Source organism: Dunckerocampus dactyliophorus, chromosome 1, assembly GCF_027744805.1.
Source record: "Dunckerocampus dactyliophorus isolate RoL2022-P2 chromosome 1, RoL_Ddac_1.1, whole genome shotgun sequence".
Classification (NCBI taxonomy): domain Eukaryota; kingdom Metazoa; phylum Chordata; class Actinopteri; order Syngnathiformes; family Syngnathidae; genus Dunckerocampus; species Dunckerocampus dactyliophorus.
The window spans coordinates 11,157,501-11,185,286 of NC_072819.1; the positions used below are offsets into that span (position 1 = coordinate 11,157,501).

A 27,786-nucleotide genomic window follows, 5' to 3' on the forward strand; every position below is an offset into this window, starting at 1 on the left:
GACCATCTTGGATCACAGGCCCAACACCAAATCTAGCAATACTTACAGTAGTTGACACAATCATCTTCTTGGCTGGGCTTCGCGAACAAAGATTTTAGGGGCATTGGCCACGTCTAGCGCAGGCGTGCTGGTGGCTGACGAGGCCAATTCGTGACAGGCACACTCGGCCACAGCGGGGGCAGGGGAATGACGAATCTGGAGCTGGTGCTGTGACTACACGGTTCTTTCTCCTACTGCGCTCCTCTTCGATGGCAGCCCTACGGTTGCTCTCAAAGGAGGAGACTGACTGGCGGACAGCGCGCCGCCAAGCCCCTCAGTCAGCAGCTAGGACTGACCACTGTCGATGGTCGATGTGGCAAGTAGACAGGGATTTTTTCAAAGAGTCTTTGTACCTCTTCTTTGGTCCTCCTCTGTCACGGTGCCCTGTAGAGAGTTCACCATAGAGGACGATCGTGGGTAGGTGGTGATCCTTCATTCTGGAGATGTGCCCTGCCCAGGGTAGCTGCGTTTCCATCAGCATGGTCTCTGGTGATGCCCGCTAGTTGAAGTGCTTCAGTGTTTGTGATGTAGTCACTCCAGTGAATGCTGAGAATGGAACGGAGACACCATTGGTGGGAACGTTCCAGGAGTCGGAGGTGGTGTCTGTAAGTGACCCATGACTCAGAGCCGTAAAGGAGGGTGGTTAGTACCACGTCTCTGTACACGCTGATCTTTGTGGCTTTCTTCAGATGTTTGTTGTTCCAGACACGACTATGGAGTCTGCCGAAAGCACTGCTTGCCTTTGCCAGTGTGTTGTCCAACTCTTTGTCAATTCTTGCATTAGAGATGATGCATCCCAGGTAGGTGAACTGTTGGACTGCTTTCAGTTTTGTCACACCAATTGTAATATGTGGTGGACAGTATGCTTCCTGGGGGGCGGACTGATTGAGAACCTCTGTCTTCTTCAAACTGACTTCGAGACCGAATAGCTGGGATGCCTCTGCGAAGCAAGATGTTACACGTTGCAGGGCAGTCTCTGTGTGAGTTACGAGGGCGACATCATCAGCAAAGAGTAACTCCCGAATCAGTTTCTCTAGGGTCCTAGGATCCTTCAAGACAAGGATCCGTGAGGGAATCTGAATCTTCCAACTTTGACTGAAGATTGGACTGGAAGACGGCTCTCACTTCAGCTGACTTCAGGCGGTCAACCTGGAGTTTCCTCCTAAGGGTACCTCCTCGTTTTGGCTTGGGCTTGAAGTGGAGGTTGAGCTTGCGCCGCACAAGACGGTGGTCTGTGTGACATTCTGCGCTGGGCATAACTCTGGTGTGCAAAACGTCTCCGAGGTCTCGTTTGCGCATTAGGACATAGTCTAGGAGGTGCCAATGTTTGGACCGAGGATGCATCCAGGTTGACTTGAGACTGACTTTCTGCTGGAAAATAGTGTTGGTGATTGTAAACTGCAGCTCTGCGCAGAGTTCCAGCAAGAGAAACCCCTTATCGTGCAGTTCCCAACGCCGTGTTTCCCAAGAACTCCTTTCCAGGTCTCTGAATCACGGCCCACTCTAGTGTTGAAGTCCCCAAGGATAATAACAATTTCGTCTGAAGGGGTGTTCTGTACTAGATGGCGCAGGTGTGTGTAAAATTTGTCTTTTTCTGCAGGGTCCGCTTGAAGGGTTGGAGCATACACACTGAAGAGGGTAACAAACTGCTTCTTTCTCAGTGGTAGGCGCATGGAGATGATGCGGTCGGAGTGACCTGATGATAAATTCTCCAGCTTTGAGGCAATAGTGTCCTTGAAGCCGACGCCTGAAAGGCGTCGTTCTCCTTGGGGCTTGCCTGACCAGTAGAAAGTGTAGCCTGCTCCCTGTTCTATGCGGCTGCCTGTATCTGGGAAGCGGACTTCGCTGAGGGCGGCGATGTCAATTTTCAGCCGGGAGAGTTCATGTGCAATTAAGGCAGAGCGTCTTTGAGGATGGTTGCTCTCTGCTGTGTCTAGCATAGTCCTGATATTCCAGCATGCCAGATTAAGTGCAGATGCACCTTTAGAGGCAGGTGCAGAACCACTACTTTTGGAAGTTCTTTTACCGCTTGGGAAGATGCCCGTTGACCGTGGCTAGCCAACGGAATGAATGAAGATGGAATGAAGATGAGCTTTGTTTAGGCCACCTTTTCTAGGCCCGTCTCCATATGGAGCAAGCAGTGCTGTCCCTAAAGAGGGCTGCTTGGTCATTCAAGGTGCTGCCGAACGTTGTTGTCATCTCCGGGTCAATAATCAGACGACCAATATCCTGAACCGCCTGCATGCGGGATTGAGACTGCGGCTTCCAGTGACATCTTTCACCTACCGAGTTCGCCCCTTTCCCATTGCTATAGGACTTGGAAGAGTTGGGATAGTAAAAGGGGGGGGAGTATTAGGAGGGTGGGAGGACGTGGAGCCTGTCCCTAGGGCCTGCGCAAAGGATTTTTTTTAGGTGAGAGATGGTGTGCGCATACCGTTTCCCACCCTATTACACCCAGGGTTAATTGGCCGTGGCCTAGCAAGCTGGGACGGCAACAGCAAGGTCCTCGGGTCGTAGGTTTTATATCAGACTGTCCTTGTCCTAAATGGACTGCCAACCAAGGCTGTCGAGCTCCATCTACCCTGAAGTGCGGTAGAGGTATGTGCTATACTGTACATGGCCTAGTCTGAAAGCGTCAAGAAGACTCATAACAGACCATGTTCCGGGAGGAACCGCTTGGCCAAGGATGGGTGATCAGCACTGATGAAGTACCCCTACTACCCCCTAATACTGACACAATACTGCGGTATCAAGCACGCAAAGGCACATTTATTGAGTGTGATTGCTAAATAATTCACCACGGGGCCAAAGAAAGGTGTGAGCGCCAGTAATTTGATAAAGAAGGTGACAAACGTTATTGAATTCAGGTCAGTAAGTTTCATGCTGGCAAAGAAGTAACAAATCAAGCAAGCTAATGTTGCAAAAGTGATAAAGGCATTAACAAACTGAGCTCAGAGATGATCGAAGAATTTGTTGATGGTGTGGATCCTTTCTTACCGCTCCTCGACGTCTTTGCCAACCAAGAGTTCAATAAAGTTAAATGTGATGTTAAATGTTCATTTGTACATTTCATTTGTCATTTAATGGTTTCAATTTTTTTCTGCGTGTAAAACTATAATTATTCTCTGTAAAATGTATTTTTGGTTCCGATTCTTGGATGTATGGAACGGACTCATTGGATTTACATTCCTTTCTCTGAGAAAAATTGCCTCGGATTTTGTAAGTTTCAGTTTTTGTCTATCTATCTATCTATCTATCTATCTATCTATCTATCTATCTATCTATCTATCTATCTATCTATCTATCTATCTACACAGACCCTTTCCAAAAAATTTGAAGGTCATGTAAAAGTTGTTTCCATAATTCCATTGAAAAAGTTAAACTTTCATAGATTATAGATTCAGGACCCACAATTGAAACGATTTCAAGTATTTATTTGTTTATTTTTACATAATTTGGGCTTCCAGCTCATTAAACCCACGAAAACAGGAGTTCAAAAAATTTCAAAAGAAATCAGCCCAAATTTTGCAGGACATGAATGTTGTAAACTGAGTGTCACACTAATCATCTACTAAACTCAAATCACCTGCACAGGCTTCCCCAGGTGTCATTAAATTGCTTCAGTTTGGTTCAATTGTCTCAGTTGGGTTCAATATGGGGAAGACTGCAGACATGACAACTGGCCAGAAGACCATCATTGATACCCTCCATAGGATGGGTAAGCCACAAAAGTTCATAACTAAGGAGGCTGGTTGTTCACAGAGTGCTGTGTCCAAGCATATCAATGGAAAGTCTAGAGGAAGGGCAAAATGTGGCAGGAGAAGATGCACTAGCAAAAGAGATGACCGTGGGCTTCAGCGGATTATCAAACAGGGAAGATTCAAGAATCTGGCAGAGATCCAGAAAGAGTGGAATGAGGCGGGAGTCACAGCTTCAAAAACCACCACATTCAGACGCATCCAGGAGATGGGCTACAACTGTCGGATTCCTCGGGTCAAGCCACTTCTGAACCTGAGCCAACGTAGGAAGCGTCTCCACTGGGCCAAGGAGAAGAAGGACTGGACTGTTGGCCAGTGGTCCAAGGTCCTCTCTTCCGATGAAAGTAAAGTGTGCCTTTCATTTGGGAATCAAGGTCCAAGGGTTTGGAGGAAGACTGGTGAGGAACAGAACCCAAGCTGCCTGAGGTCCAGTGTGAAATATCCACAGTCCGTCATGATTTGGGGTGCAATGTCCGGTGCAGGTGTTGGTAAACTCTGCTTTCTTAAATCCAAGGTCACCGCAACAGTGTACCAGAATGTTTTAGAGGACTTCATGATTCCTTCTGCTGAGGATCTGTATGGAGATGCAGATTTCATCTTCCAGCAGGACCCGGCCCCTGCCCATACCGCCAGAAGCACCAAAACCTGGTTTGATGCCCATGCCATCACAGTGCTTGACTGGCCAGCCAAGTCACCGGACCTAAACCCCATTGAGAATCTTTGGGGTATTCTCAAGAGGAAAATGAGGGGCACCAGACCCAACAACAAAGAAGAGCTAACAGCAAGCATCAAGGAAATCTGGGCTTCCATAACTCCCAGGCAATGCCACAGGCTGATTGCTTCAATGCCACGTCGCATCGAGGCAGTGATTAAGGCAAAGGGATTCCCAACCAAGTATTGAAGATTGACATATCGTTTTGAAAGTACCATATTTTGATTGATTTGATGTGATCCTAATTTCTTTCATTTTTTTCCTGCAAAAACTGAGAAGTAAATGGTGATTTCGTCACAGTATTCAAATTTTTTGAATTCCTGTTTTCGTGGGTTTTATGAGCTGGAAGCCCAAATTACGTAAAAATAAACACTTGAAATCGTTTAAATTGTGGGCCCTGAATCTATAATCTATGAAAGTTTAACTTTTTGAATGGAATTATGGAAATTAAACAACTTTTCCATGACATTCTAATTTTTGGAAAGGGTCTGTATTTATATATAATATATTTTCTTCTCTACTTTCTCCTGAATCAACATGAGACTCACTGGGATATTGATTCTCGTCTTCCAGCCAATAAGAAGACCACTGTGCTGCATAGTTATTACAGGGAGCAGATGGTTTAACATACATATAAGTTTAAAGATCGTATTCTTATTTCATATTTACGCCTTTATCTTCCTGATGGTTGTGACTGTAAAATGAAGTGTGGCCACTATCGGTGGGTGTTTGTCCTCTCTCAGAAGCTTTTAATGATGTTCATGTTTACTTCCATGGTGATGGCTTTTCCTTGCCACATTTCCACCAGAAGAGCCCAGTTTCCTTTCATCTGAGGGTGAGGGTCTTCTTCAAGACCTTAACAAAGTGGTGACATAACCTACTATCGTTTCAGTTGACGATTCCAAAATGCTTCAACATAATCATTTACAATTTCCTCAGATCTTCCCTGAGTTCCTTGGACTTCCCGTTCATTGTTGGTCTAATGAGTGCTGTCAAAAAAATCTTTTTATATAGCCAAACTGGCACTATCAACTGCAACCAATCATGATCACTAATTTATGGGCTTGGCCTTGTCATGTTCAAAGATATTCTGGAACCTGCAGTGTGTATGTACATTACGTGTAAATTAGAGAGGTGACAAAATCCAAATCCAAGTAGACAAAATCCAAAATAAATGTATAAATTGCCCATCCACAATAAAGTTCCCATTATTAATAAGACAGTCAAGCCTGTGAAAATCACACTTAATTATGGAGATAAATGAAGTGTGTGTCCTGCAGATGAAGGTGGAGGACCGACGGGATGGTGGCGAGACTTCATCAGACTGCTATGGGGGCGGTGGCCGCTCCAAATCTGCAGAGCGCTGCATGTCGCGGCTGCTGAACGCGGTGGAGAGCGAACTGCAAGCCGGCCGGGAAAAGGGTGACCCAACAGAGAGGGGGCTACGAGTGACCCTGGAGGACGCTGAGCTGTGGAGCAAGTTCCAGCACATCACCAATGAGATGATTGTCACCAAGAATGGGCGGTAAGCCTCTCAAATGCCACGTTTTCCAGAAAAGGAGTTGAGTCTGTTTCAATATATATTTGTTAGTGGAACCCTTACAGTCAAATTCTTCAGCAGTCGTACGTGTGTTCGGTCTTTATGTACCACCTACCAGGGGCTTATGTTACCATGATGGTATCGTCATTGTTAAAAACCTGACTGCTCAGTACCGTTGTTCATGTGTGAGCAACATTCAAAAGGATGACACAGATTTTGCAGCTGAATCTTTATATTCTTGTCCAGACGCATGTTTCCCGTCCTGAAGGTCAGCGTGTCAGGTCTCGACCCGAGTTCCATGTATTCCTTTCTGCTCGATTTCATGCCCGCCGATGGCTGCCGTTGGAAGTTTGTCAACGGCGAGTGGGTGGCGGCAGGCCGAACAGAGGTCCGCAATGAGGGGCGCGGCCATGGTGGCATCTACATTCACCCGGACTCGCCCAACTTTGGAGCTCACTGGATGAAAGCGGCCGTGACTTTTAACAGGGTCAAACTGACGAACAAAGTCAACGGCGAAGGACAGGTATCAACTGAACATCCGTGCGTCTTATTTGTAGAGATGCCAAAATCTACACTTCATGTTTGTGGATGTAAGTTTATTCTGCTAGCAACTCACTGTTATTGAATGTTCGTCCTAATTCACTGAGGCAAACAAGTCGATAAATTAGCTAGGTCAGAGGTGTGGCTGGCGGCCATTTGTGGCCCGCGGATTGTTTTTTATTGGCCCGTGACATATTCTAGACAAAATTGTCTTGCATTAGAACATTACATAGAAAACAAAGAAAAACTGGAACTGGTCCATGGAAATGGGACCTATAAACCAGAATGGCGGACTACCTGTGCATCTTATGGTCTTTGATGATTTTTATGTTCTGTTGTGATCAATATGTGAGCAGTTTTCACCAGGATACACATGCTTGCAAGATTTGGTAAGTGATTTAGTTACAATCACGATAATAATAATAATAAGTAACACACAAGAGGGCCCCATCAAAGCTGAGATGTTTTTTTCAGATTTATTTAATAGCTTAACATATCTTGACCGTACCTGTCAACATTTGCATTTGTAAATAAGAATAAATAAATATAAAGAAATTGATCAGAAATTTCAATAGAAACCAACTCCCTCAGCCCCCACACAAAAAAACAGCGGGGTGTGGGGTGTGTGCGCTGGTGTAAAGACCCTGTCTGGCTTCTATTTTGAAGGCCTGACTTCATCGGCTACAGCAGTGCTTCTCAAATAGTGGGGCGGGACACCCTGGAGGGGGAGGGTGCGGTGAACTGTCAGTGAGAGGAAGGAAGGACTTTCAATATTATTGCAAACCAGCCCACATGTATGAAATTGTCATACTTGGCATGCAGTTTCACTCTTGAATACGCTTTTTACGCATTTCCAGTTAGTCTGTACAGTACAGATAAATAAATAGATATCAGTTTCGTATTTTATTATTTTTAGTATTTCAAATCAGGGGGGTGCAAAACATTTCTGTACCCCAGTGGGGGCATGACAGAAAATAATTGAGAAAGAGATACGTAACAGGTAAAATAAGGGCAAATATAAAAACAGGATGGCACCAGGAAAAATCCGCCAGTTTGCACCAGAAAACATGTGGGCTAACAGGTATGAGCTTGACCCACATTGAGTTGATATTTGCGTGTTTAATGACGCATATATACATAATATATCATAGTTTTAACAGGAAGTGACGTCAGGAAGTTATGGCCGCAACAGTAGCTCATGTTAGGAATTATCATATCGCAGTTAATTGCTTCCAGACACGACTGCGATAAGTAAATTTCTGAGAAGTAGGATTCCTTCTTTATAAAGTGAATATTTTGATAGGTATGGCATAGAAAACCTGTTTACAATCTTCTAAATGCATTTTTTTACATTATTCATAAAAGTCAGTTGTTCAAGTCTGGTGCTTCGGTGGTGGTCTCACCGAACAATTACTGACACCTAGTGATCAATGTAGAATACTACATTCACAAGTTGGTGGTCTTAATGGCTTATACTGTATTTGGATTTTAGTTCGTTTACTCATTTGTATGCTTGAAAATGCTTGATTTGGGGGAAAAATATGTACAATTTGCTTTCATATTTTGTGACTAATAGGCCGTAGTCAACTACGAAACGGCTCATTTATTATTAATTAATGTTTGAAAAACCACAATAGAGTGAGGGAGTGATGTTCGAACCACTATGTAGCGAGGGACGACTGTAATTTATACCTGCAAAAAAAAGAGCCTGTTGTTCCGGCAGTCTGGTTCTTGTGTGTCTCGCCGAACATTACAGTAACATTACTGACACCTAGTGACCAGTGGAGAATACTACAGACCCTTTCCAAAAAATTAGAATGTCATGGAAAAGTTGTTTAATTTCCATAATTCCATTCAAAAAGTTAAACTTTCATAGATTATAGATTCAGGGCCCACAATTTAAACGATTTCAAGTATTTATTTGTTTATTTTTACATAATTTGGGCTTCCAGCTCATTAAACCCACGAAAACAGGAATTCAAAAAATTAGAATACTGTGACGAAATCACCATTTACTTCTCAGTTTTTGCAGGAAAAAAATGAAAGAAATGAGCATCACATCAAATCAATCAAAATATGGTACTTTCAAAACGATATGTCAATCTTCAATACTTGGTTGGGAATCCCTTTGCCTTAATCACTGCCTCGATGCCACGTGGCATTGAAGCAATCAGCCTGTGGCATTGCCTGGGAGTTATGGAAGCCCAGATTTCCTTGATGCTTGCTGTCAGCTCTTCTTTGTTGTTGGGTCTGGTGCCCCTCATTTTCCTCTTGAGAATACCCCATAGATTCTCAATGGGGTTTAGGTCCGGTGAGTTGGCTGGCCAGTCAAGCACTGTGATGGCATGGGCATCAAACCAGGTTTTGGTGCTTCTGGCGGTATGGGCAGGGGCCAGGTCCTGCTAGAAGATGAAATCTGCATCTCCATACAGATCCTCAGCAGAAGGAATCATGAAGTCCTCTAAAACATTCTGGTAGACTGTTGCGGTGACCTTGGATTTAAGAAAGTAGAGTTTACCAACACCTGCACCGGACATTGCACCCCAAATCATGACGGACTGTGGATATTTCACACAGGACCTCAGGCAGCTTGGGTTCTGTTCCTCACCCGTCTTCCTCCAAACCCTTGGACCTTGATTCCCAAATGAAAGGCACACTTTACTTTCATCGGAAAAGAGGACCTTGGACCACTGGCCAACAGTCCAGTCCTTCTTCTCCTTGGCCCAGTGGAGACACTTCCTACGTTGGCTCAGGTTCAGAAGTGGCTTGACCCGAGGAACCCGACAGTGGTAGCCCATCTCCCGGATGCGTCTGAATGCCTCATTCCACTCTTTCTGGATCTCTGCCAGATTCTTGAATCTTCCCTGTTTGATAATCTGCTGAAGCCCACGGTCATCTCTTTTGCTGGTGCATCTTCTCCTGCCACATTTTGCCCTTCCTCTAGACTTTCCATTGATATGCTTGGACACAGCACTCTGGGAACAACCAGCCTCCTTAGCTATGAACTTTTGAGGCATTCATGCCCTGCAAAATTTGGGCTGATTTCTTCACAGTATTCTAATTTTTTGAATTCCTGTTTTCGTGGGTTTAATGAGCTGGAAGCCCAAATTATGTAAAAATAAACAAATAAATACTTGAAATCGTTTAAATTGTGTGCCCTGAATCTATAATCTATGAAAGCTTAACTTTTTGAATGGAATTATGGAAATTAAACAACTTTTCCATGACATTCTAATTTTTTGGAAAGGGTCTGTACATATCACGTCTTTGAATGCATCTTCTGAATGTCTTATATTTCTATTTGAGTCAATTGAGCATTTTTTTTTTTTGCTTGAAAGTGCTTAATTTAGGCACAAAAAAATACATAAAATTTGGCCGTATTCAACCACGAAAGAGCATGATTTATTTATTTAGTGACACAGTGAAATTCAAAGTGTGAATTAGTGAGGGATTACTGTATATATAAAAATATATATTTGGATATATAAGTTGCACCTAAGTTACAGGACCGTGGAAAATACGGTAGTCATTTTTGGTTGATATTTCTTCGCCTGTTTTTCAGCTTGATGTTCATTCATTCTGTCCGTCATTCTGCTCGAGTGCGTTTCCTGTTCTGCCTATTATTGTGCTGGAGTGGGAGAGAGACCACCACCTGTAATAATCCACTTCACCGGCTCTTCTCACACACTTCACCTGCAGCCACGGTAACACAATAAACAGGTTTTAATTGGCCTGCTGCGGTTTAATGCTCTTCCTGGGCAGAATTGCTCAGTCATCACTCAGATGAGAGACATACACTGGGCAGTAATGCAGTGTTAGAGCTGGACTATAATGAAATAATTGCTCAGCTTATTTGTGCATTATGGTAATTATGTTTTTTACTGGGAAATTAACTGAACCATCATGCCTCGGGTTGATGAGAGAGGAGGAGGTCAACTAAATTTGAAGAGCCCACACACTCTATCCAACAAATGTGAGCACTGGCAGGCACACACAAACACATGACAAGGGCACACATGAAGCCAGCCTCTCGACATGAATAGAAAATTGTTTGTTGTTTTTGTGATGGCCTGGAGGACCAGGATTGGTTAATTGGGCCTTTTTAGTCGGGTGGGTGGCATTTGGACAAAAGACACAAAAGTGTGAGTGTGTGTTTTGTGTATGTCTTCCAGATCATGTTAAACTCGCTTCATAAGTACCAGCCTCATCTGCACATTGTGTGCGTGGGCTCTCAACATCGTCTGGTTTCCAACGTTTCCTTTAAAGAGACTCAGTTTATCGCCGTCACTGCCTACCAGAATGACGAGGTATGTTTTTAACATGAACTGCAAAAAAACTAAACTACCCTGCAGTGTCAACTGAGTGTGTACTTTCTGTGCAGATCACAGCTCTGAAGATCAAATATAACCCTTTCGCCAAAGCCTTCCTGGACGCCAAAGACAGGTACAGTAACTGCGAGACGTGACATTTACCTTGTGGAATGTGTTGTCCTTTCTTATGGTGTCTTCAGCCTTTAGAACTTCCTACCAGGATGATGTTAGCATAAGCAACATCTTTTTTTAATACAGTATCACTTCACAGTCTGGGGCAGTCATTCTCAACTTGTGACAAGTGGCGACCCAAATTGCGGAAATGTTTCAAATCAAATATCTTGTAATTTATGAAAAGAAAGTGCAGTTTGATTTTGGGGTAATGCAAAATAACACAGTGTGTCAGCACAGACCTATCAGGAACAATAAGATTTTATCCACAAACTTAAATATTTTAAGAAAAACAGTCTATAAAGGTGTTCTGATAGGCTTCCTGCTTCTGTTGACTGCAGACGTGTCTCTGCTTGCTCCTGCTAGCTTCTGCTGCGTATTGCTTTTTTCACTTTGAAATCGTTCTACTTCCCCCCCCCCAAAGGCTTGGAGATGATTTAATTTCTTTTCTTTTAAGTGAACCAAGACTTTTTGAATCATTTTTTCATATCTGACGAGCCAGCGACCACAACTTTCTCAACATGCCCGGAGGAGTAATCCATACAAAGTCTCCTTGTGAAAGCTGTTGGATATATGAGCAAGAAATTTGTGCGCCACAAGCAAGGATTTTTGCAGTAGAAACCGAAAAAGGACTTCATGAAACGCTCCCAGTGGAATCCAGTGGTAAGATGTCCACATTTATCTCCAAAGGAAGGTGAAAAAACTGTTACATACAACCTAATACTGTGTCTTTTCCAACACTCTGTAAATTCACTTAAAATAGACTCGGTGCTAAGCCAAAGTCATACATAAGCCGAAATAAAGCTAGCAAACTGATTTTTACCACTGTCAGAGCCAAATATGACTGTTTATAACAAAGAGAAAACTATAATATCACTGTCCCTAACAGTCACCATGAAGTCAGCACAAAGTGGCTGACGGACAGAAAAACGGTGCCAAGATCAAGGTCAAACACACCCTGGTACTTGGAGAAGGACATAAACCGAATAGCTACTTCCAGCTATCCAAGTGCCACTGTCTCTGATAACTGATACCTGAGGAACTGGCAAACCACCAAGGGGTGAAACATCTGATTATTCCTGTGGGTGCAGTGAATGTCAGGACACAACAGGTTAAAAAAATACTTTAACTATTTGAGAGTCTTGATAAAGTGGCAATACCGACATTCATCAGTGGACCTCACCCAAACATCGACAGGAGGATGAACAAATTGAGCCGGGTACTTAAGTTGAACACTTGGCTGTCCAACGTCCGTGAGTGCAGAGGACTGCACTTCATTGAGAATTAGAATCTCTTCTGGCAAAGAGAGGATCTGTTTAAAGGAAAAGGCCCACACCTGAACCTTTTACAATCTTGATTTTATGTTTTATGTTTATGTTTTATGTTTTCCTCATTTCAACTTTGTATCTGCAACACGACAAAACCAGAGGAGTCTGTTTTTGCCTTGTTCAGGGACAATATACTCAGCGAAAAATTGCAATTTTTTTTTCTTCTTTTGAGTATGTCGTTAAAAATGGTGTTAAAAGATACTTCCATACTTTATATTACCATTTACAAACCACCACAGGTTTATTTTATTGATTATTTTACTGAATTACTTTTAGTTGTGTGCACTGATTTGGACTGTTTGGTCATTACAGGGGACTTGAATGTGCATGTGGATGTACCCAAGGACAGGCATGCTAAAAAACTCACCGCTGTCCTTGAAATGTTTGGTGTAACTCAGCATGTCACAACATGGCCACCCCTAGCAGAGGGCACACTCTTGATGTGATCATTGCTAAAGGGTGTTGCTATTTCAAATGTGAATGTTGTGGATGCTTTTTTATTTGATCACTTTTGTGTTTTCTTGGACCTGTCTGTTACACCCAAACCAGAAGTTGGGTCTGCAGTGGTTCAAGGAAGACTCATTAATGATGGTTTGAAAACACCCCGTGTTCTATCGTTGATGATCTGTTGAGCTCTTATACACCAAGTGTTTTAAGTTTCTTGGATACTAATGTTCCTGTCAAGGTTAGAATGTGTAAAAGTAGGCAAAAGGCACCATGGAGAAAAGAGTATGTCACGGCACAGAAAAGGGAGTGCCGCAGAGCCGAACGAAAATGACACAAGTCAAAGCTCCAGGTTCATTATGAGGTTTACAAAGAAAAGCTACATGCTTTCATTCAAGTGTTGCGTAGAACAAGGGAGAGTTATTTTTCTGAAATCATTACCAACGATTCTCGTGTACTGTTTGCTACAGTTAACAGGTTAACAAACCCTCCAGTTCCACTGCCCTTACAACTCATTTCTACATCTAAGTGCAATGACTATGAAATATTCTTTTAGGACAAAGTTCAAGGTATAAAAAATACAATAATTTCCACAACACAAATAACTGTTCTGCAGCCAGCTAGGCACCTTGAGCTGACACATTTCACACCTGTCATTGACAAAACAGTCAAAGAGGTCATCTGGAGTCTGGGTCCATCAACGTCCTTGATGAACCCACTTATCCACTAGATTTCTGAAGTCTGTGCTGAGCCGTTTGCTACTATAACTCACTCATCTAGTTAACATCTTACTTCAGACTGGAACATTTGCAAATGCCCTAAAAACTGCTGTCATTAAGCCTCTTGTGAAGAAGAGCAGTCTTGATGCCACAGTACTGAATCGGCCCATATCAAACCTGCCATTCTTGGAAAAAGTCTTAGAAAAGGTTGTATATCAAGAAATTACTGACTTTCTCCTCTCTAACAATGTGTTTGATACTTTCCAATCAGACTTTAGGCCCCATCACAGCACTGAGACAGGTCTGATCAAGGTGACAAATGATATCTGTCTGAACACTCTCAAGTCTCACTTTTAGTTCTGCTAGACCTGAGTGCTGCCTTTGACACAGTTGACCATGTGATCTTACTAAAGAGGTTAGAACATTTCTGGTACTGCTCTAAACTGGTTCAAGTCCGATCTGGAGGACAGGAAGTACTTTGTTGGAATTGGTAACTGTGTCTCAGACCAAATGGATATTATCTGTGGTTTTCCCCGGGGTCAATCCTGGGACCCCTATTGTTCAATAGGGGTCCTTTAGGCCAGCTAATATGCAGGCCAGCTAATACGCAACTGCAATGTGTCATACCACAACTATGCAGACGACACTCAGATCTACATGTCACTGACGGCATGTGAACATGGTCGTGCAGATTTACTTTGTCGCATCAAACAGATCAGTGTGTGGATGCAAAACAACTTTTTCCAGCTAAACTCAGACAAAACTGAAATCATTGTCTGTGGCCCACAGAAACAAAGAGAAAGTGTTATTAGCCACCTTGAGACTCTCTCAAAAAACCTAATCATCAGGTTATAATGGACTCAAACCTGAGTCCTTACTTATAAAGCTTGCGTACACACAAAATAAGGTTGAAAAGTTGCATACGTCATTTTCCATGCAAAGTATGGTACCTATGAAAACGCAACCTGGGCCACCCTTCTTTTCTGTAAACCACCTTGTGTACAAATTGTGCTCTACAAATAAACTTTTCTTGCCTTGCCTTCTATTTTTTTTAACGTTTGTTCTGTACTTTCTAGCTCACCAGAAAAATAACAGGTTCTCAACAAAGACTCCGGTTCCATTTCAGTGCATTTACTTTGAAGCTCCGTTAAACTGAACATACAGAAATAAAGCATATAATTTAGGACTTACATGAGATGCAAAATAATTTGTCTGACATTTAGGATAAAATGCATTTAAACAAATGCTAATTTACGTTGAAAATTCCATCTATGTGCTCGTGATTAGCATTAGTGGCGAATTTGAACACCTCAAATATGACAATTGAATAGACAACTAAGATGTACGTTCCACTTAAACAGCTGATATACAATATGTATACCTACAGGCAAACACTTTCTAAGGCTCAACAAGAGGCAAGACTGGCACATTCAACACCTTAGTAGCAGCTGGTTACCAGTGACGTGCGGTGAGGTTCATGGCACTTTTGTTTAAAAAATGTCTTCAAATTGTTTTCAAATACTTCTTAGTTCTATTTATTTATTTTTTATTAACTTAAAAATATGTGTTCTTACTTTTTATCTGTATATGAAGTACATGCACCCTCCTTCTCAAGGACCCGTTCTGATACTTTGTTGTAAATGTCTGATCACCCCCCAGGTGAGCTTGGGTCAAATTCATTCATTCGTTCAGCAGGGCATAAAAATCTTTTTAATGCATTTGACTTTCTGCTAGCTATAGCTGCTGCTGTCAGAAAAGAAAAAATGCTGGCTTTGGAACGGCAGTGACTAGCCCCTTCCAGCTCACGCACGCCTGACCCCTTCAGGATGCAGCAGTACTGCAAGTGCCTCCTGTATGACATTTTATGTATTTTATTGTCCGATTAGCAAGAATAATGATGTCACACTTACATTAAAGACATTACATGGGCTGTAGAAAGTCATGGTGTATAATAAATGTTTCTGCAAAATTATATTATTAGCGACATGCTGACAAACAGAAGCTGACAAACAGATATTGGCGGGCGCCATGATCCCACTCAGTGTACAGTGTGACAGTTGGCAGGCAAGCTCGTAGCAGCCTCACTAGATCAGGAAATATGTATATTTCGCAATTTTCTGTTAAGAAAATGTTAAAAAGATTGGAATAATACAGAAAATACATTTAGAACACAGCTAGCAGAAAGTCAAATTAAAGATATTTTATGCTCTGCTGAACGAATGAATGAATTTGACCCAAGCTCACCGGGGGGTGATCAGACTTTTACAACAAAGTATCAGAACGTGTCCTTGAGAAGGAGGTTGCATCTACTTCATATACAGAAAAAAGGTAACACAAATATTAATATTTGTTTTATGTTATAATTATACATTATTTTTTTTTATTTTTCATCATGCCTGCCTTCCATGACTGCACATCACTGTTGATTACTAAAGCCACCTTGACACTTTCATGAATTTTGTCCCTGCAGTGATACTCAATTTTTACATTTTTTTGGAGTTTGGTTTATGCCTTCTTCCTGCTCTTTCTGTATTCTCCTTCTGCAGCTGCGAGAATATAGACACCTTTTCTTTTCTGCAATGAGAGTTTCTTCTCTGAAGTTCAACAGCTGCACGTCTCTTGCAAATGAATTCTATAATCTATATTCTATAAATGCCATGAAGCTAAGGATGAGGCCTGCTTGTGTGGCGTCACGCGGGACAAAGCGGGAACAATGCGGGAAGTGGTGGTGACAATGCATACCCATGCGGGAACAATGCGCGTTCCACATACTACGTTATAGACTCGACGTAAACAGTACTTGACTTAGGTATAAAGAAGTCGTGCAGAAGCGTGCAGAATGCGCACCATTTGCGGTCACGATTTGCGTGGCCCGTGCGTAACTTACGCGTAAACAGAACTCAAAAGGTGTGCAAACTAGTCTTCACGCTCTTCAGGCGTACCATTTAAATGACACGCGTTGCCACGGCAAATTGCAGGACAATGCAGAGGCAAAATTTGTACAAGTGTCACGTGGCATAACAAACGGTTTTGGTCTTCTTCCATGACAGCGGGTTTTGAATAGCACTGCACAGTATTGTCGCCACCTCTATGAGTATTAAATGGTCCGCGCATAAAAAATCCACTTCAGAATAAAAAGCACAAATTCGTTTTTAGTGTTTGCCCAGCAAAGACCCGCGACCCACTAAAAGCAGGTCCACAAGCCACTTTTGGGTCATGACACACCAGTTGAGAATATGTTCTAAGTTGTAAAATCTATGTCAGGTACTGGATGTTTCAATAATCTGTCTATTTATCTATATTTTGCTGACCACAGGAACCCAGGTGGACCGGGTTTAGCTGAGCCAACAGAGGGTCGTGTTGGGGTTCCACCATGTGAGTTTCTCATTTAATAACCAAAGTGAAGTTGTTCATAAAAAGTAACAAAAACAAAATAACCATTTTATTTTCTATCCGTTATCTGGCTGTATTGCTATGTTACAGTTTTTCTCCATTGGTTTGGCTCATTTCTTGAAACAGAAAGTACATTCGCAAAATAATATGGAAAAACCTCCAAAACACTTGGCAGTTGTTCACAACAGCATTGAATTTCTTATTCACTTCATCAAATTGCTAAATTCCTTGTACATGTGTAACACCCGTGCAGTGATTACAGGGTAAAGGATAAGGGGACAGGGGGATACGATGGACCAGTACAGGTTCGGCTACTGGAGTAATTTTTTGGGTTAGGGCCCTGTCACACCTTGACGATTTAGGCAGCGCATGCCTGACGTGATCATTTTGATGGCATACGTTGAACTGCCGACAGTTTTTTTTTTTTTTCAATTTTGGGCGTATACATAGCGTATTCATAACAGGGTCGACGTAAACATGATGTATTAGTAACTTATATAGAACGTTTCTCTAACTTATAGACAACTTATATCAACGAATGCGTAGCGTGTTGCCGGTGTTCACAATTTATGCCCAACACCTGTCACACCTTGACGATTTAGCCAGCTTACGCCAACGTATGAAAAAGTTGGCCAACACGCTGGCGTACGTCCAATAAGTTAAGGGTAAGTTTTGTATAAGTTAAGAGCACGCTGAAGCACGCCGGCATACATCATAGTACGTCCAAGTCATCCAAAAATTTTGTGCACAGTGCCCTCTACTGGTCAAGCTGCAAACTTACCTGCAAATACAATAACAACAGCCTTCATCTTCACTCGCCAAGAAGACAGTTCTGTCTCAAGGTATGTTGACGTATTACGACTTGTAACTTACAAATAACGTGTGTGAACGGGCGTCAACGATCGCATAACTTATTGCCCGCGAATGCGGGACGTATTAATCATACGTTGACATACGTCAAAATGTTTTGTGCATGCACAAAATTTTTGGATGACTTGGACGTACTAGACGTATGCCGGCGTGCTTCAGCGTGCTCTTAACTTATACAAAACTTACCCATAACTTATTGGACGTACAACCTTGCAACCTTTTTTACAATAATTGAGTAAAATACCAAAAAAATAGCAAAATGTAGAAAACTCGAAATAATTCAGCAAAACACTGAATAACCAGAATAAAAGTTTTTTTCTTTCTTTTCTATTTGTTAGTAGTTTGATCGTCTTGAACAATCCAGCGGTTATCCTTGGTCCACTGCAGTTTTGCAGAAAGAATGGATAATCCTACCAGTTGTAGTATCATGCACCGGTCAGCAGAGGGCGTGTTGCTCCGGAACTGGTCCTAGCGCATGCGCAGTTCACAGGTTCTGTTGGTGGCTCGCCATCTTTATCTCAAGCGCATGTTCTCTTATGTCGACTTATCTCAATAGTTCTTCAACCCAATCTAATTGGCCTATCATAAGCAACATGAAATATGCATAAATACATCAAATCAACCAGTGGGTAGTGTTACAATAAAGAACACGTCACTTAATTAGTGCTCATTAACAAGTGCCGTCGCTGAAATGACAGAAGGAACAATACGCTTCAGTATGTTAACAATTGAAAATACACTATAAGCTTCACCCCAAAACATAAACACACTATATTATCTCACTTCACTTTGAAATGAAATATATTTTATGTCTTATAATGTTTTTTTGATAGCGCTGCAAACCCTTGGTGTTCTCTCAATGAACTTCATGAGGTAGTCACCTGAAATGGTGTGCCTTGCCAGGGTTACTTAGTGGAATTTCTTGCCTTGTTAATGGGACCATCAGTTGTGTTGTGTGTGTCCAAACATTTTCGGCCTGTAGTGTATAACTTTCCTAGTTTTTTGTGTACGTGTTCATGTTACAGTATGTTATGCTGTATACATTTCCTTCCTTCCTGATGCATGGAAGATACTTCATGTGTTTGAATAAAAATAGTTACAATTTCCTTGGCAGTATGAGTGTAATGTGTGATGTCAAACCTTGGAGGCTACTGTTACCGTAAAATCTATTTTTTAAGTTTGTTTTTCATTTTTTTCCACAATTATATTCTCTTAGCTAGACAAAAAAACAAGCACAGTAATCAGTGTTAGTGAAGGACCGGGCGAAGACTGACAGGTAGACATGAGGGATATTTCAATGGTCCTCTGCCATAGTGACAAAACATCCAAACATTTTGGCTTGCGGCGCTTACACGATGCTAAAGGGAAGATGCATTTTGGATGCACTGACTATTTATTGTTCAAATGAATTAGCTTTGAAGCATGAGTGAACAGTTTTGGGAGAGATATGAACTTTTGCACATGAGCTATACTGTTGTGCTCAGCTGTAAGACTGTTCTTGGAGTTTTGAGAATGTAATTTCTGTTTCAGGAAATGAGCCAAACCAATGAAGAAAAGTTGTCACTATATCCATGCTATAAATAAGAGCTTTAATACTACATAACACAACTAATTCTCAGGGCATTGAATCGATCGCAGCTGGACTGTTCAGGTTGTCCTAGATATTGTGTCATCCAAGCAGGCTTCATCAGTTCATGCTCAAAGACTAGGTGGGACACACACTAGTCTGACTACATAGGACAGCTCTCGTCTTTCAGCATGAACTGATGAAGCCTGCTCAGATGAGAGACGAAACGTCTTCTAAGACAACCTGAAGAGTCCAGTTGCGATTGATTCAATGCCCTGAGAATACAATGACCTGGATGAATGAGAATATTCACAGGCATATAACGCAGCTAACGTCAGCTAAACATCCAGTAAAATCAATTTTAGAAAATTCAACCACATGGAATACAGTAAATGCCAAAAACAAGCAAAGATGCCGAGACAGCATATATCATAAATAAGTTCATAAAATCATAGGATTTCCACAACAAACTTTGCCTGGCTATGCAAGTGTACAGTATTATTCCTCTGCCACTACAATTCAGTGGACATGAAGCCAAGATAGTGCAAAAAAATAGCGGTTATGATTGGGAATCTTGTCTTAATTTTACTGATTTCTGTTCATGACATTGTTTCATATGAACAAAGTGCTGGTTTGTATGTTAGTCCATTGTTTGGGGTAACACTGTAATGATTTACACCAGAAACTATGACACTTTCCCTATGATAGACCCACAAAGTAGACATGTAACATTCTGTGATGATATCTTCCGATGACTTCCAGATACAAGATACAAGATACAAGAGAGTTTCATTGTCATGTGCATAGTAAAACAGCAGTTATACCATGCAATGAAAATCTTATTCTGTTCAGATGAATTTCTGATTAACCTAATTTCAAATTTGGAGTCGGAATCGTGTTTCTTTTGGCAGTGAGCGTTTGAATAACATACAAAATATCACAACATACAGAAATATCACTATTAAACCTGCATAATTTGGGCCAAAACATGTGTGAAACATTACTCACATGTGTCCAGATATGTTATAAATATGTTACTTTGTTGAGTTGATCAATTCCGTTTTTGCCAGGGTGATGCTAATGAAGTCCTCATCTTCTACTAAACACGCAGCCGACTTCAAGCGCTTTGCCTTTGCTTAACAGAGAAGCAATGACATGCAGCTTCAGCCTGGTGTGGTAGAATCCAGGTTAATATTGCAATGCTTTTATTTTGACACATACTTTGCACTGAACAAGAAGTGACTGTGTGAACAATTTATGCTGTGTAACCGGACAACACATGATGCAAGTGAGTTCTACGTATTGTCCGGTTTATTGAGCACCTTCACCCTTAGTCCTATTGGCCACCTCTGCGATCATTTTAATCAAACAGTAACTTGTATTGTTCGTTATTACTCATTTAACTCATATCCCCTGGTTTGTGTTAAATGCATGCCTGTACAATGTTAGGTTGGTCTCTGTGCTCACCAACTGGAGGCGGGAATTTCTCTTACGGTAGCAGCCTTTCGCTAATGTCACATCCACAGCATGGATACAGGCACCATGGTTATGCTGGACGACAATCTCCCTATCCCTCTCCTTACCTGCCGCACCGCTCACACCAATCAGGTAACTTGCTTGTCTGTGTAGTGCTACAGGTCATGGTAATTTGCAAAGGTTAAATTGAGGCAACTGGGCGGATCTTGTTTGTTGAAGATGTTTCACCTTTCGTCCAAAAGGCTCCTTCAGTTTTAAGATTTTAGGTGTGGAGTGTCGCTATTTATGTCCCTGGTAAGTGTGTTCTCTGGGGGGAGCAACAAACTGAAAAATGTCAACTCCTCCTGGTAACCACCCCACCAAAACAGGAAGACTCACCTTCCGTCAGCAAAAATGGGTAAGGAATTTAACCAGCCAACTTTCCACTCATACCTGTTAGCTAAGGGACTTAACTTGGCCATCACGCCAAAACAACTCCCCATAGCTGAACTCATCACAGCAACACAATCAGCCATTAGAAACAACCACCTACAGGAAGCAAATGCAGAAAAGCTCAGGACAAGAGTGTCAGCCGCGCTCTCCAGTGATAAGTTACCTCCATCAAACCTTTCCACCCAAGAAAGGAAAGCAGTGACATTGCCAAAGAGGAACGACATCACGATTCTATCAGCTGACAAGCAAAGATTGTGTGATCCTAAACACCACAGTCTACGAGGTAAAGCTTAAAGGGATCCCAAAAGTGGATACAAGAAGATCATCACATGTCTTCAGAAGCCAGAAAAGGAAGGATCAATCACTGCATGTACTAACACCTGTACTCAGCAACACCATATTTATGGACTTCCAAAAATTCACAAAGAAGGAACTTCACTCAGACCTATCGTCAGCAGCATCAACCTTCTACCTACAAAACTGCCACATAACTGGCCAGCACTCTACTCCACTGGTTGGTGATACTCTAACCATATCCACAACTCTGCAGACTTCACCAACAACGTCCGGAACCTACTTGCCAAAGATGCAACCATGTAGTTCATTCATATTGTTGTTCACATGCATCCCCACCACTGAGCCCATTGAATACGGTCAGGGAACTGTCTGCAGGACAGAACCAACCTCATTCCAGACCAGGTATGCAGTTTACATAGCACCACTTACTTCCAACTTACTTACTTCAACAAATGATTCTCTAAGAAAAACCATGGCGGTGCCAAGGGTTCAGTGTTAGTGAACCCTTCCATTGGTGCCAACATTCACATGGAAGAAGTGGAAAGAAAAGCACTAGACTCCTTTTGAGGAACTACAGTAAGTCCTGCCACTGGTTCAGGTACACTCCTGATCAAAATTTTTAAACCAGTTGAAAGATTGCACAAATTTACATTTTGGATGTTAAGGAGGTACTAAGTAAAGCTTCAACATCCAAAAGGAGGAATGGGCGTGAGACAGTGAGACTTTTATTTTGTTCTGAAGCTCCGATCCATGACTTTGAAAGGCTTAAAGTTGGATTTAACTTTCAAAGCATGTATAAGTCGATGTGGTCCAACACTCAGTGTGAAGCAGGCACAAAATCGAAGAGGACGAAGTAATCTACCTAACACACATGTATATGAATGAAAATACACCCAATATCATATGAAAAAAGACATTTTTAAAGATGTCCACACGGACTCTCCAAATCGAGCGTGCACGCACAGTGTCAGACTTTTGCATCGCTAAAAAGGAGGTACACGCAAGGAGGTGCCTGGATGGTCAGCGTTGTGTGTAATCCCATGGCGCCTTTTGTCGTGCTGGCGCGTTGCGATGATATCACAGACAGGCAGATTGAATAGAGTAACGTTTAACGTCTTTATCATTAAAAGTGCTAAAAAACCCCCACACATTCATAAAAAGCCTGCTGTGCTTACATCCAGTGCTTTATTTCCTATTTTTGATGCAATCGCTTGATTACCTTTTAAACAATTTTAGATCGATATGTCGTCCGGAATGGCAACTTGCTGAACACAGGTCGATGCAGTTGGATCACAGGAATATAAATCGATACATTGATGTAGTGGATGACTCATTTACACCCTTAATTTATTGCAGACAACCATTAAAGTGAAATAGGCTGTTATCAGCTGATCAAAGTTTAAGACTACAGCATTTAAAAGTCAAAATCTTGGCAAAGATGTGGATTCAGTGTCATTTTCTGTCAGGTATTCACACTGTCATAATCTCTTGATGGCAAAGGCAAAAAAGATTTCTCTCTGAATGTGGTCGGGTTGTTGAGCTGCAGTAAAAGTAGTCCTGTCACAGCGCGCCATTGCTGCTGAGGTTGGATGCAGTAAGACAGCTATTTTAAACTTCTTCAAAGCCAAGTGTTAGATCCAAAAAATGTCACCAGACTTGAGCCGGACAATCCGATTGACAGTCCATCAAGACACGGCGTGATCCTCAAACCAAGTGAAGGTTGTTACGGGTGCCGAGTGCAGCCCAATAACCATGAGACGGCAACTGCGAGAGAAGAATTTTTAAAACAAACATCTTCAAAGACCTCGTCTCCTTCAACGCCACAAAATTGCCTGTTTAGAATTTGCACGAGAGCACCAAACATGGGACATTGAAAGGTGGAAGAAAGTTTTATTCTGTGATGAGAAAAAATTGAACTTTGTCCTGATGGTTTCTAACATTAGTGGCATGACACGGAGATTCCACCTGAGAGCTTTTTCACACGGCACAGTGGAGGGGGTGCCATCATGATCTGGGTGCTTTTTCCTTCAATGGAACAATGAAGCTTCGTGTTGTGCAGGGGTGTCAAACAGCAGCTGGCTATGTGGAGATGTTGCAAGGGGCATCCATCATGACTGATGGCCCTCGTCTGTGTGGTAACGACTGCGTTTTTCAACAGGACAACGCTGCAGTTCACAATGGCAGCCTGACAAAGGACTTCTTCCAGAGGAATAACCGTTCCTTTGAGAACAATGATGTCCAAGTTTTGGATAGGGAGAACTGCTGGTTTGAAAGAAGTGTGAAGGAAGTACTCTATGGGGCTATCCACACGGAAACGTTTTCAGGCCGTGGGCACTTCTGCGCACTTGCGGAGGATTCTGCAGTCTCCGGGGGGTGGTGCCCGTGCTATTGAGATTCAAGAGATTCAAGATTCAAGAGTTTTATTGTCATATGCACAGTAAAACATGCTATGCAATGAAATTCTTCTTCTGTTCATTCTCCCAAAAAAAAGAAAGAAAACACAAGAAAATGAATAAGAACATAAGAAACATTAATACCAATAAATAAATAAAGTGTTGTTAGTGTGTGTGTGTGTGTGAGTGATTCGTTGAGAAGCCTGATGGCCTGTGGGTAAAAGCTGTTTGCCAGTCTTGTGGTCCTGGACTTCAAACTCCTGTAGCGTCTGCCTGACGGTAGGAGTGTGAATAATGAGTGTTGTGGATGTATGCTGTCCTTGATGAGGTTGTTTGCCGTGGTGGCTTGGGGCTGCTGCGCCATGGGTGGACTCCTTTCTGGTTGTGGAGGCGTCTCTGGGCCTGCTGGTGTGTGGTCCCCTGGTGCGTGCCTGCCATTGTGGGGTCTGATCTCTCGCCGGTCTCGGGGGTTGGCTGTCCTGTGGCCTGCCGGCGCCCTGTTTCTGTTTGGGATTGCCTCTCTGCGGCCCCTTGCTGGTCTTCCCGGGGGGGAGGGCTCTGTGGGCTGGCTCTTGGAGGGCTGGTCTTTGTGCTGCCTGCCCCTGTGGGCCCGGTGGATTTCTGGTGGTGGGGGCTCGGCCTGACTGTGTGGGGCGGAGCTTGCTGGGTGGTGGGAGGCAGTCCCTCTTCTTTCATGCATTGTCAGTAACAATTACACGCTCACACATTCGCGCACCTTTATATACATGAAGTCTTGCACACATACGGAGATACAGTACCTGTACATGCTTACAAATGCACACGGTACATACGTACTTCCCCACATTACTCACTGAGTTAAACCAGGGTGTTATTACGTTGTTGGTTTTATTACAGCGACGGTGATGTCGGCAATATGATTATAGTTTTTACAATGGTGTGCATTACAGTTATTGTCATTCTGTTCATTATCATAGTTAATCATTCCATTACTACTATTACTACTAATATGTACTGTATGACTGTTCCAATGCAGTATCATTGTGGTTGTTGATATTATTTTGTCCTTTCCGTCATGGTCTTTATAGCCGTCACAGACATTTGCTGATGTAGTCCTGTTTGTTTCTGTTGTTTTGTTATTGTCGCAATAGTTCTTGCTGTTGTCCTTGTCCCTGTCTTTCTTGTCCCTCTCTTATCCCCGCACCCCCCTTTCTGTTTTCTTTTCTCTTCTTCTCCATACACTCCTGCTTCGGCCCGGCCATTCCAAATTTGCATATCAACAAAACATCAAAGTCAAATAAATTCTGTACAACAGAGGACGTGTACAACACACTTTTCCCCAAATCTGTTGAGCACGTAAAGAAATTTAGATCAACAATACTATCTGCCCTAATGGCTGGACAGGACAAAAAAAAATAAAATAAAATAAAATAAATGTGCCTCAGAAAGCGGAAAACAACGGACTTATGCACATGCGTTCTTTCTTCTTCTATGGTTTAGAGCACGTGTCAAACTCGTGCCTTGGAGGGCTGAGACGCTGCAGGTTTTCTCTCCAACCAGTTTCTTCAGCAGGTGATTTAATTGATGAGCTCCTTCCCTCAAACCGAAGGTGTTGATCATTAAAATCACCTGCTTTAGTGACTGGCTGGAAAGAAAACCTGCAGTGTCTCGGCCCTCCATGGCACGAGTTTGACACGCCTGGTTTAGAGTGTCACGTGGTTTCATCTGCGTGCCTGTTCACAGCGTCACACCTAGATGTACTGTACCTTGTGAATGACTTCGTTTTCACTCACTGATGGGTTCCCGTCTGGATGCAACTATATACTAATCCAGCACAGTGTGGACGCGACTTTTTTTTCAACCTGCCAAAAAAAAAAAAAAATCCCAAGAACGTTGCCGTGTGGACAGGGCCTGTGTAAAACTACAAAGGCCCTCCCTAAACAGAGGAGGAGGTTTGCGGCATCACCTATCGTCTCATTCAATGGGAAGAGTGGCTTCTAACAAGTTTTTTTTTCCCCACGTGGTAGGCGAACGACTTATTGTTATGCAGGACAGTCTTTCACCAGCCACAACTACAACCCTATTGTGACCACTCTCAGGGGAGACACCCACCAGCGACATCAATACATTTTAGAACTGAGGAAGCCTTTTGGACAAAAGGTGAAACATTTTCAAGTCCAGTTGCCTGTGTTCAACCTTTGTGGGTAACTTCCTTGGTTAATGCTCTGGAAACAGTACTAGTACATACTGTATTTATGACTCATCCAGGATACTGTATGTATTTCAATAAACACAAATAAATTGTGTGCCAAGGTGTTCAGATGTTATCAGAGGGGTGGAGCTCCTCGTCCTCATCCTCCTCCTCATATCCCCTCACCAACAACACCCCTTCATCACAGCCTCCTCCTCCTCACAGCCCCAGGTGAGAACCCACCCACTAACTAAAGTGACATATTTAACAATGAAAGCAATTAACTCACTTGTGTGTTTAGCCAGTATCCCTGCCTATGGACGCTTGGCTGCAGTGAGATAAGCCCCTCCCATTCGCCATGTCCCCTTTTCCAAGGACCGGTCTGCGGCGAGAACCTCATGCAACCTCACAGTAGTACCCGAGTAGGTGGTACAGGGTGGGCTCCTGGCCCCACCCATTCTTTCTGAGAAGGGACATAATTGGCTGAACGGGATTCAGCTTTGACGAATGGGTATTGATTATCTATGAAAAACTATCTATATTTATGTTTCATTAACCAGGCTCGTTAATGATGAATAAAGCATGGCTGTGTCTCAAATTGAACACCTCCGTCAGTACACTTCAATAGGTACAGTTGTCCCTCAACACATTGCGGTTGTGGGTCATGGGTCATGGGTTCACTCTATCACGGACACTCATTAATAAAACATGCTGTTTCATGGTTGAATACGGCCTATTAGTAAAAAAAAAAAAAAAAAAAAGGATATTTAAGCAAATTTTACAGATTCTTTGTCAAAATTAAACATTTTCAAGCATGACAATGGCTAAATGACTAAAGTGCAAATATAAGGCATTCAGAAGATGCAATAAAATTTTGAATGTAGTATTCTACGCTGGTCCCTAGATGTCAGTAATGTTACTTTAATGTTTGGTGAGACAAGCACCAGATTTTACTGGAACAACAAGCTTTTATTGCAGGTTTCAATGATCTCACAACAGGCACCAATAATAATAAGATAATAATCAAAATAATAACACAGCCGTAACCCACGCCAAGCTAAAACTCAACTCTAAACCCCAACATCACTTCCTGTCCCCGACACATCGGCAACACATTTACTGCGACAAGTTTTATTTATGTCTGAAATAACTTATTTTTTCTGATTATGTTTACTATATTGTTATTTCATGTCTAGATGGCTCTAATAATGTTGAAAACCGTATTTAGGTCATAAACAGGTTTTCTATGCTCTAACTACGTAAATATTCAATTTATGAGGAATCCTACTCTGCGGAAATTCACTTATCACAGTTGTGTCTGGAACCAATTAACCGCGATAAATGACGGATTACTGTATTCTGTGTACATTTTGTATCTATTTTGATAGTTTAGTGCTGTCCCAAATTGATAACTGTTGTTGAGCACTTACCAGAAATGATGATCACGATATTTGTCCGCTTCTCCTCCTTCCTCTGTTCATTGCTACTTCACCACTGCAACGGGATATTCCTCAGCCGCCGTTATTTCAAGTCGGTTCCTCGCCTTCTGCTACCTAGCCCAGATGGTGACTATTGAGGATTTAAAAAATGTATTTTTACTGAATGGAAATAGTCATTGACAATAAGG

General features: G+C 42.3%; 1 protein-coding gene across 1 annotated transcript; it reads left to right on the forward strand.

The window, feature by feature from the left end:
- The first annotated feature begins 5,876 nt into the window (after positions 1–5,876).
- Positions 5,877–26,517, forward strand: LOC129191398 (T-box transcription factor TBX19-like). The gene is made up of 8 exons (XM_054794726.1): positions 5,877–6,034; positions 6,296–6,572; positions 10,762–10,896; positions 10,971–11,032; positions 16,878–16,936; positions 20,918–20,999; positions 26,282–26,390; positions 26,461–26,517. The coding sequence occupies exons 1-8, from the start codon at positions 5,877–5,879 to the stop codon at positions 26,494–26,496; spliced, it is 918 nt and encodes a 305-aa protein (XP_054650701.1). The 3' UTR covers positions 26,497–26,517.
- Positions 26,518–27,786: the final 1,269 nt, after the last annotated feature.

What these genes read in the sequence shown, in the direction of transcription:
- LOC129191398 (XM_054794726.1), top strand. Translation starts at nt 5,877, where the DNA reads ATGTCGCGGCTGCTGAACGCGGTGGAGAGCGAACTGCAAGCCGGCCGG. An exon ending in CTGCCTACCAGAATGACGAG is followed by an intron (nt 10,897 to 10,970) that starts GTATGTTTTTAA and finishes CTTTCTGTGCAG; the next exon opens with ATCACAGCTCTGAAGATCAA. An exon ending in TCGTGTTGGGGTTCCACCAT is followed by an intron (nt 16,937 to 20,917) that starts GTGAGTTTCTCA and finishes TCACATCCACAG; the next exon opens with CATGGATACAGGCACCATGG.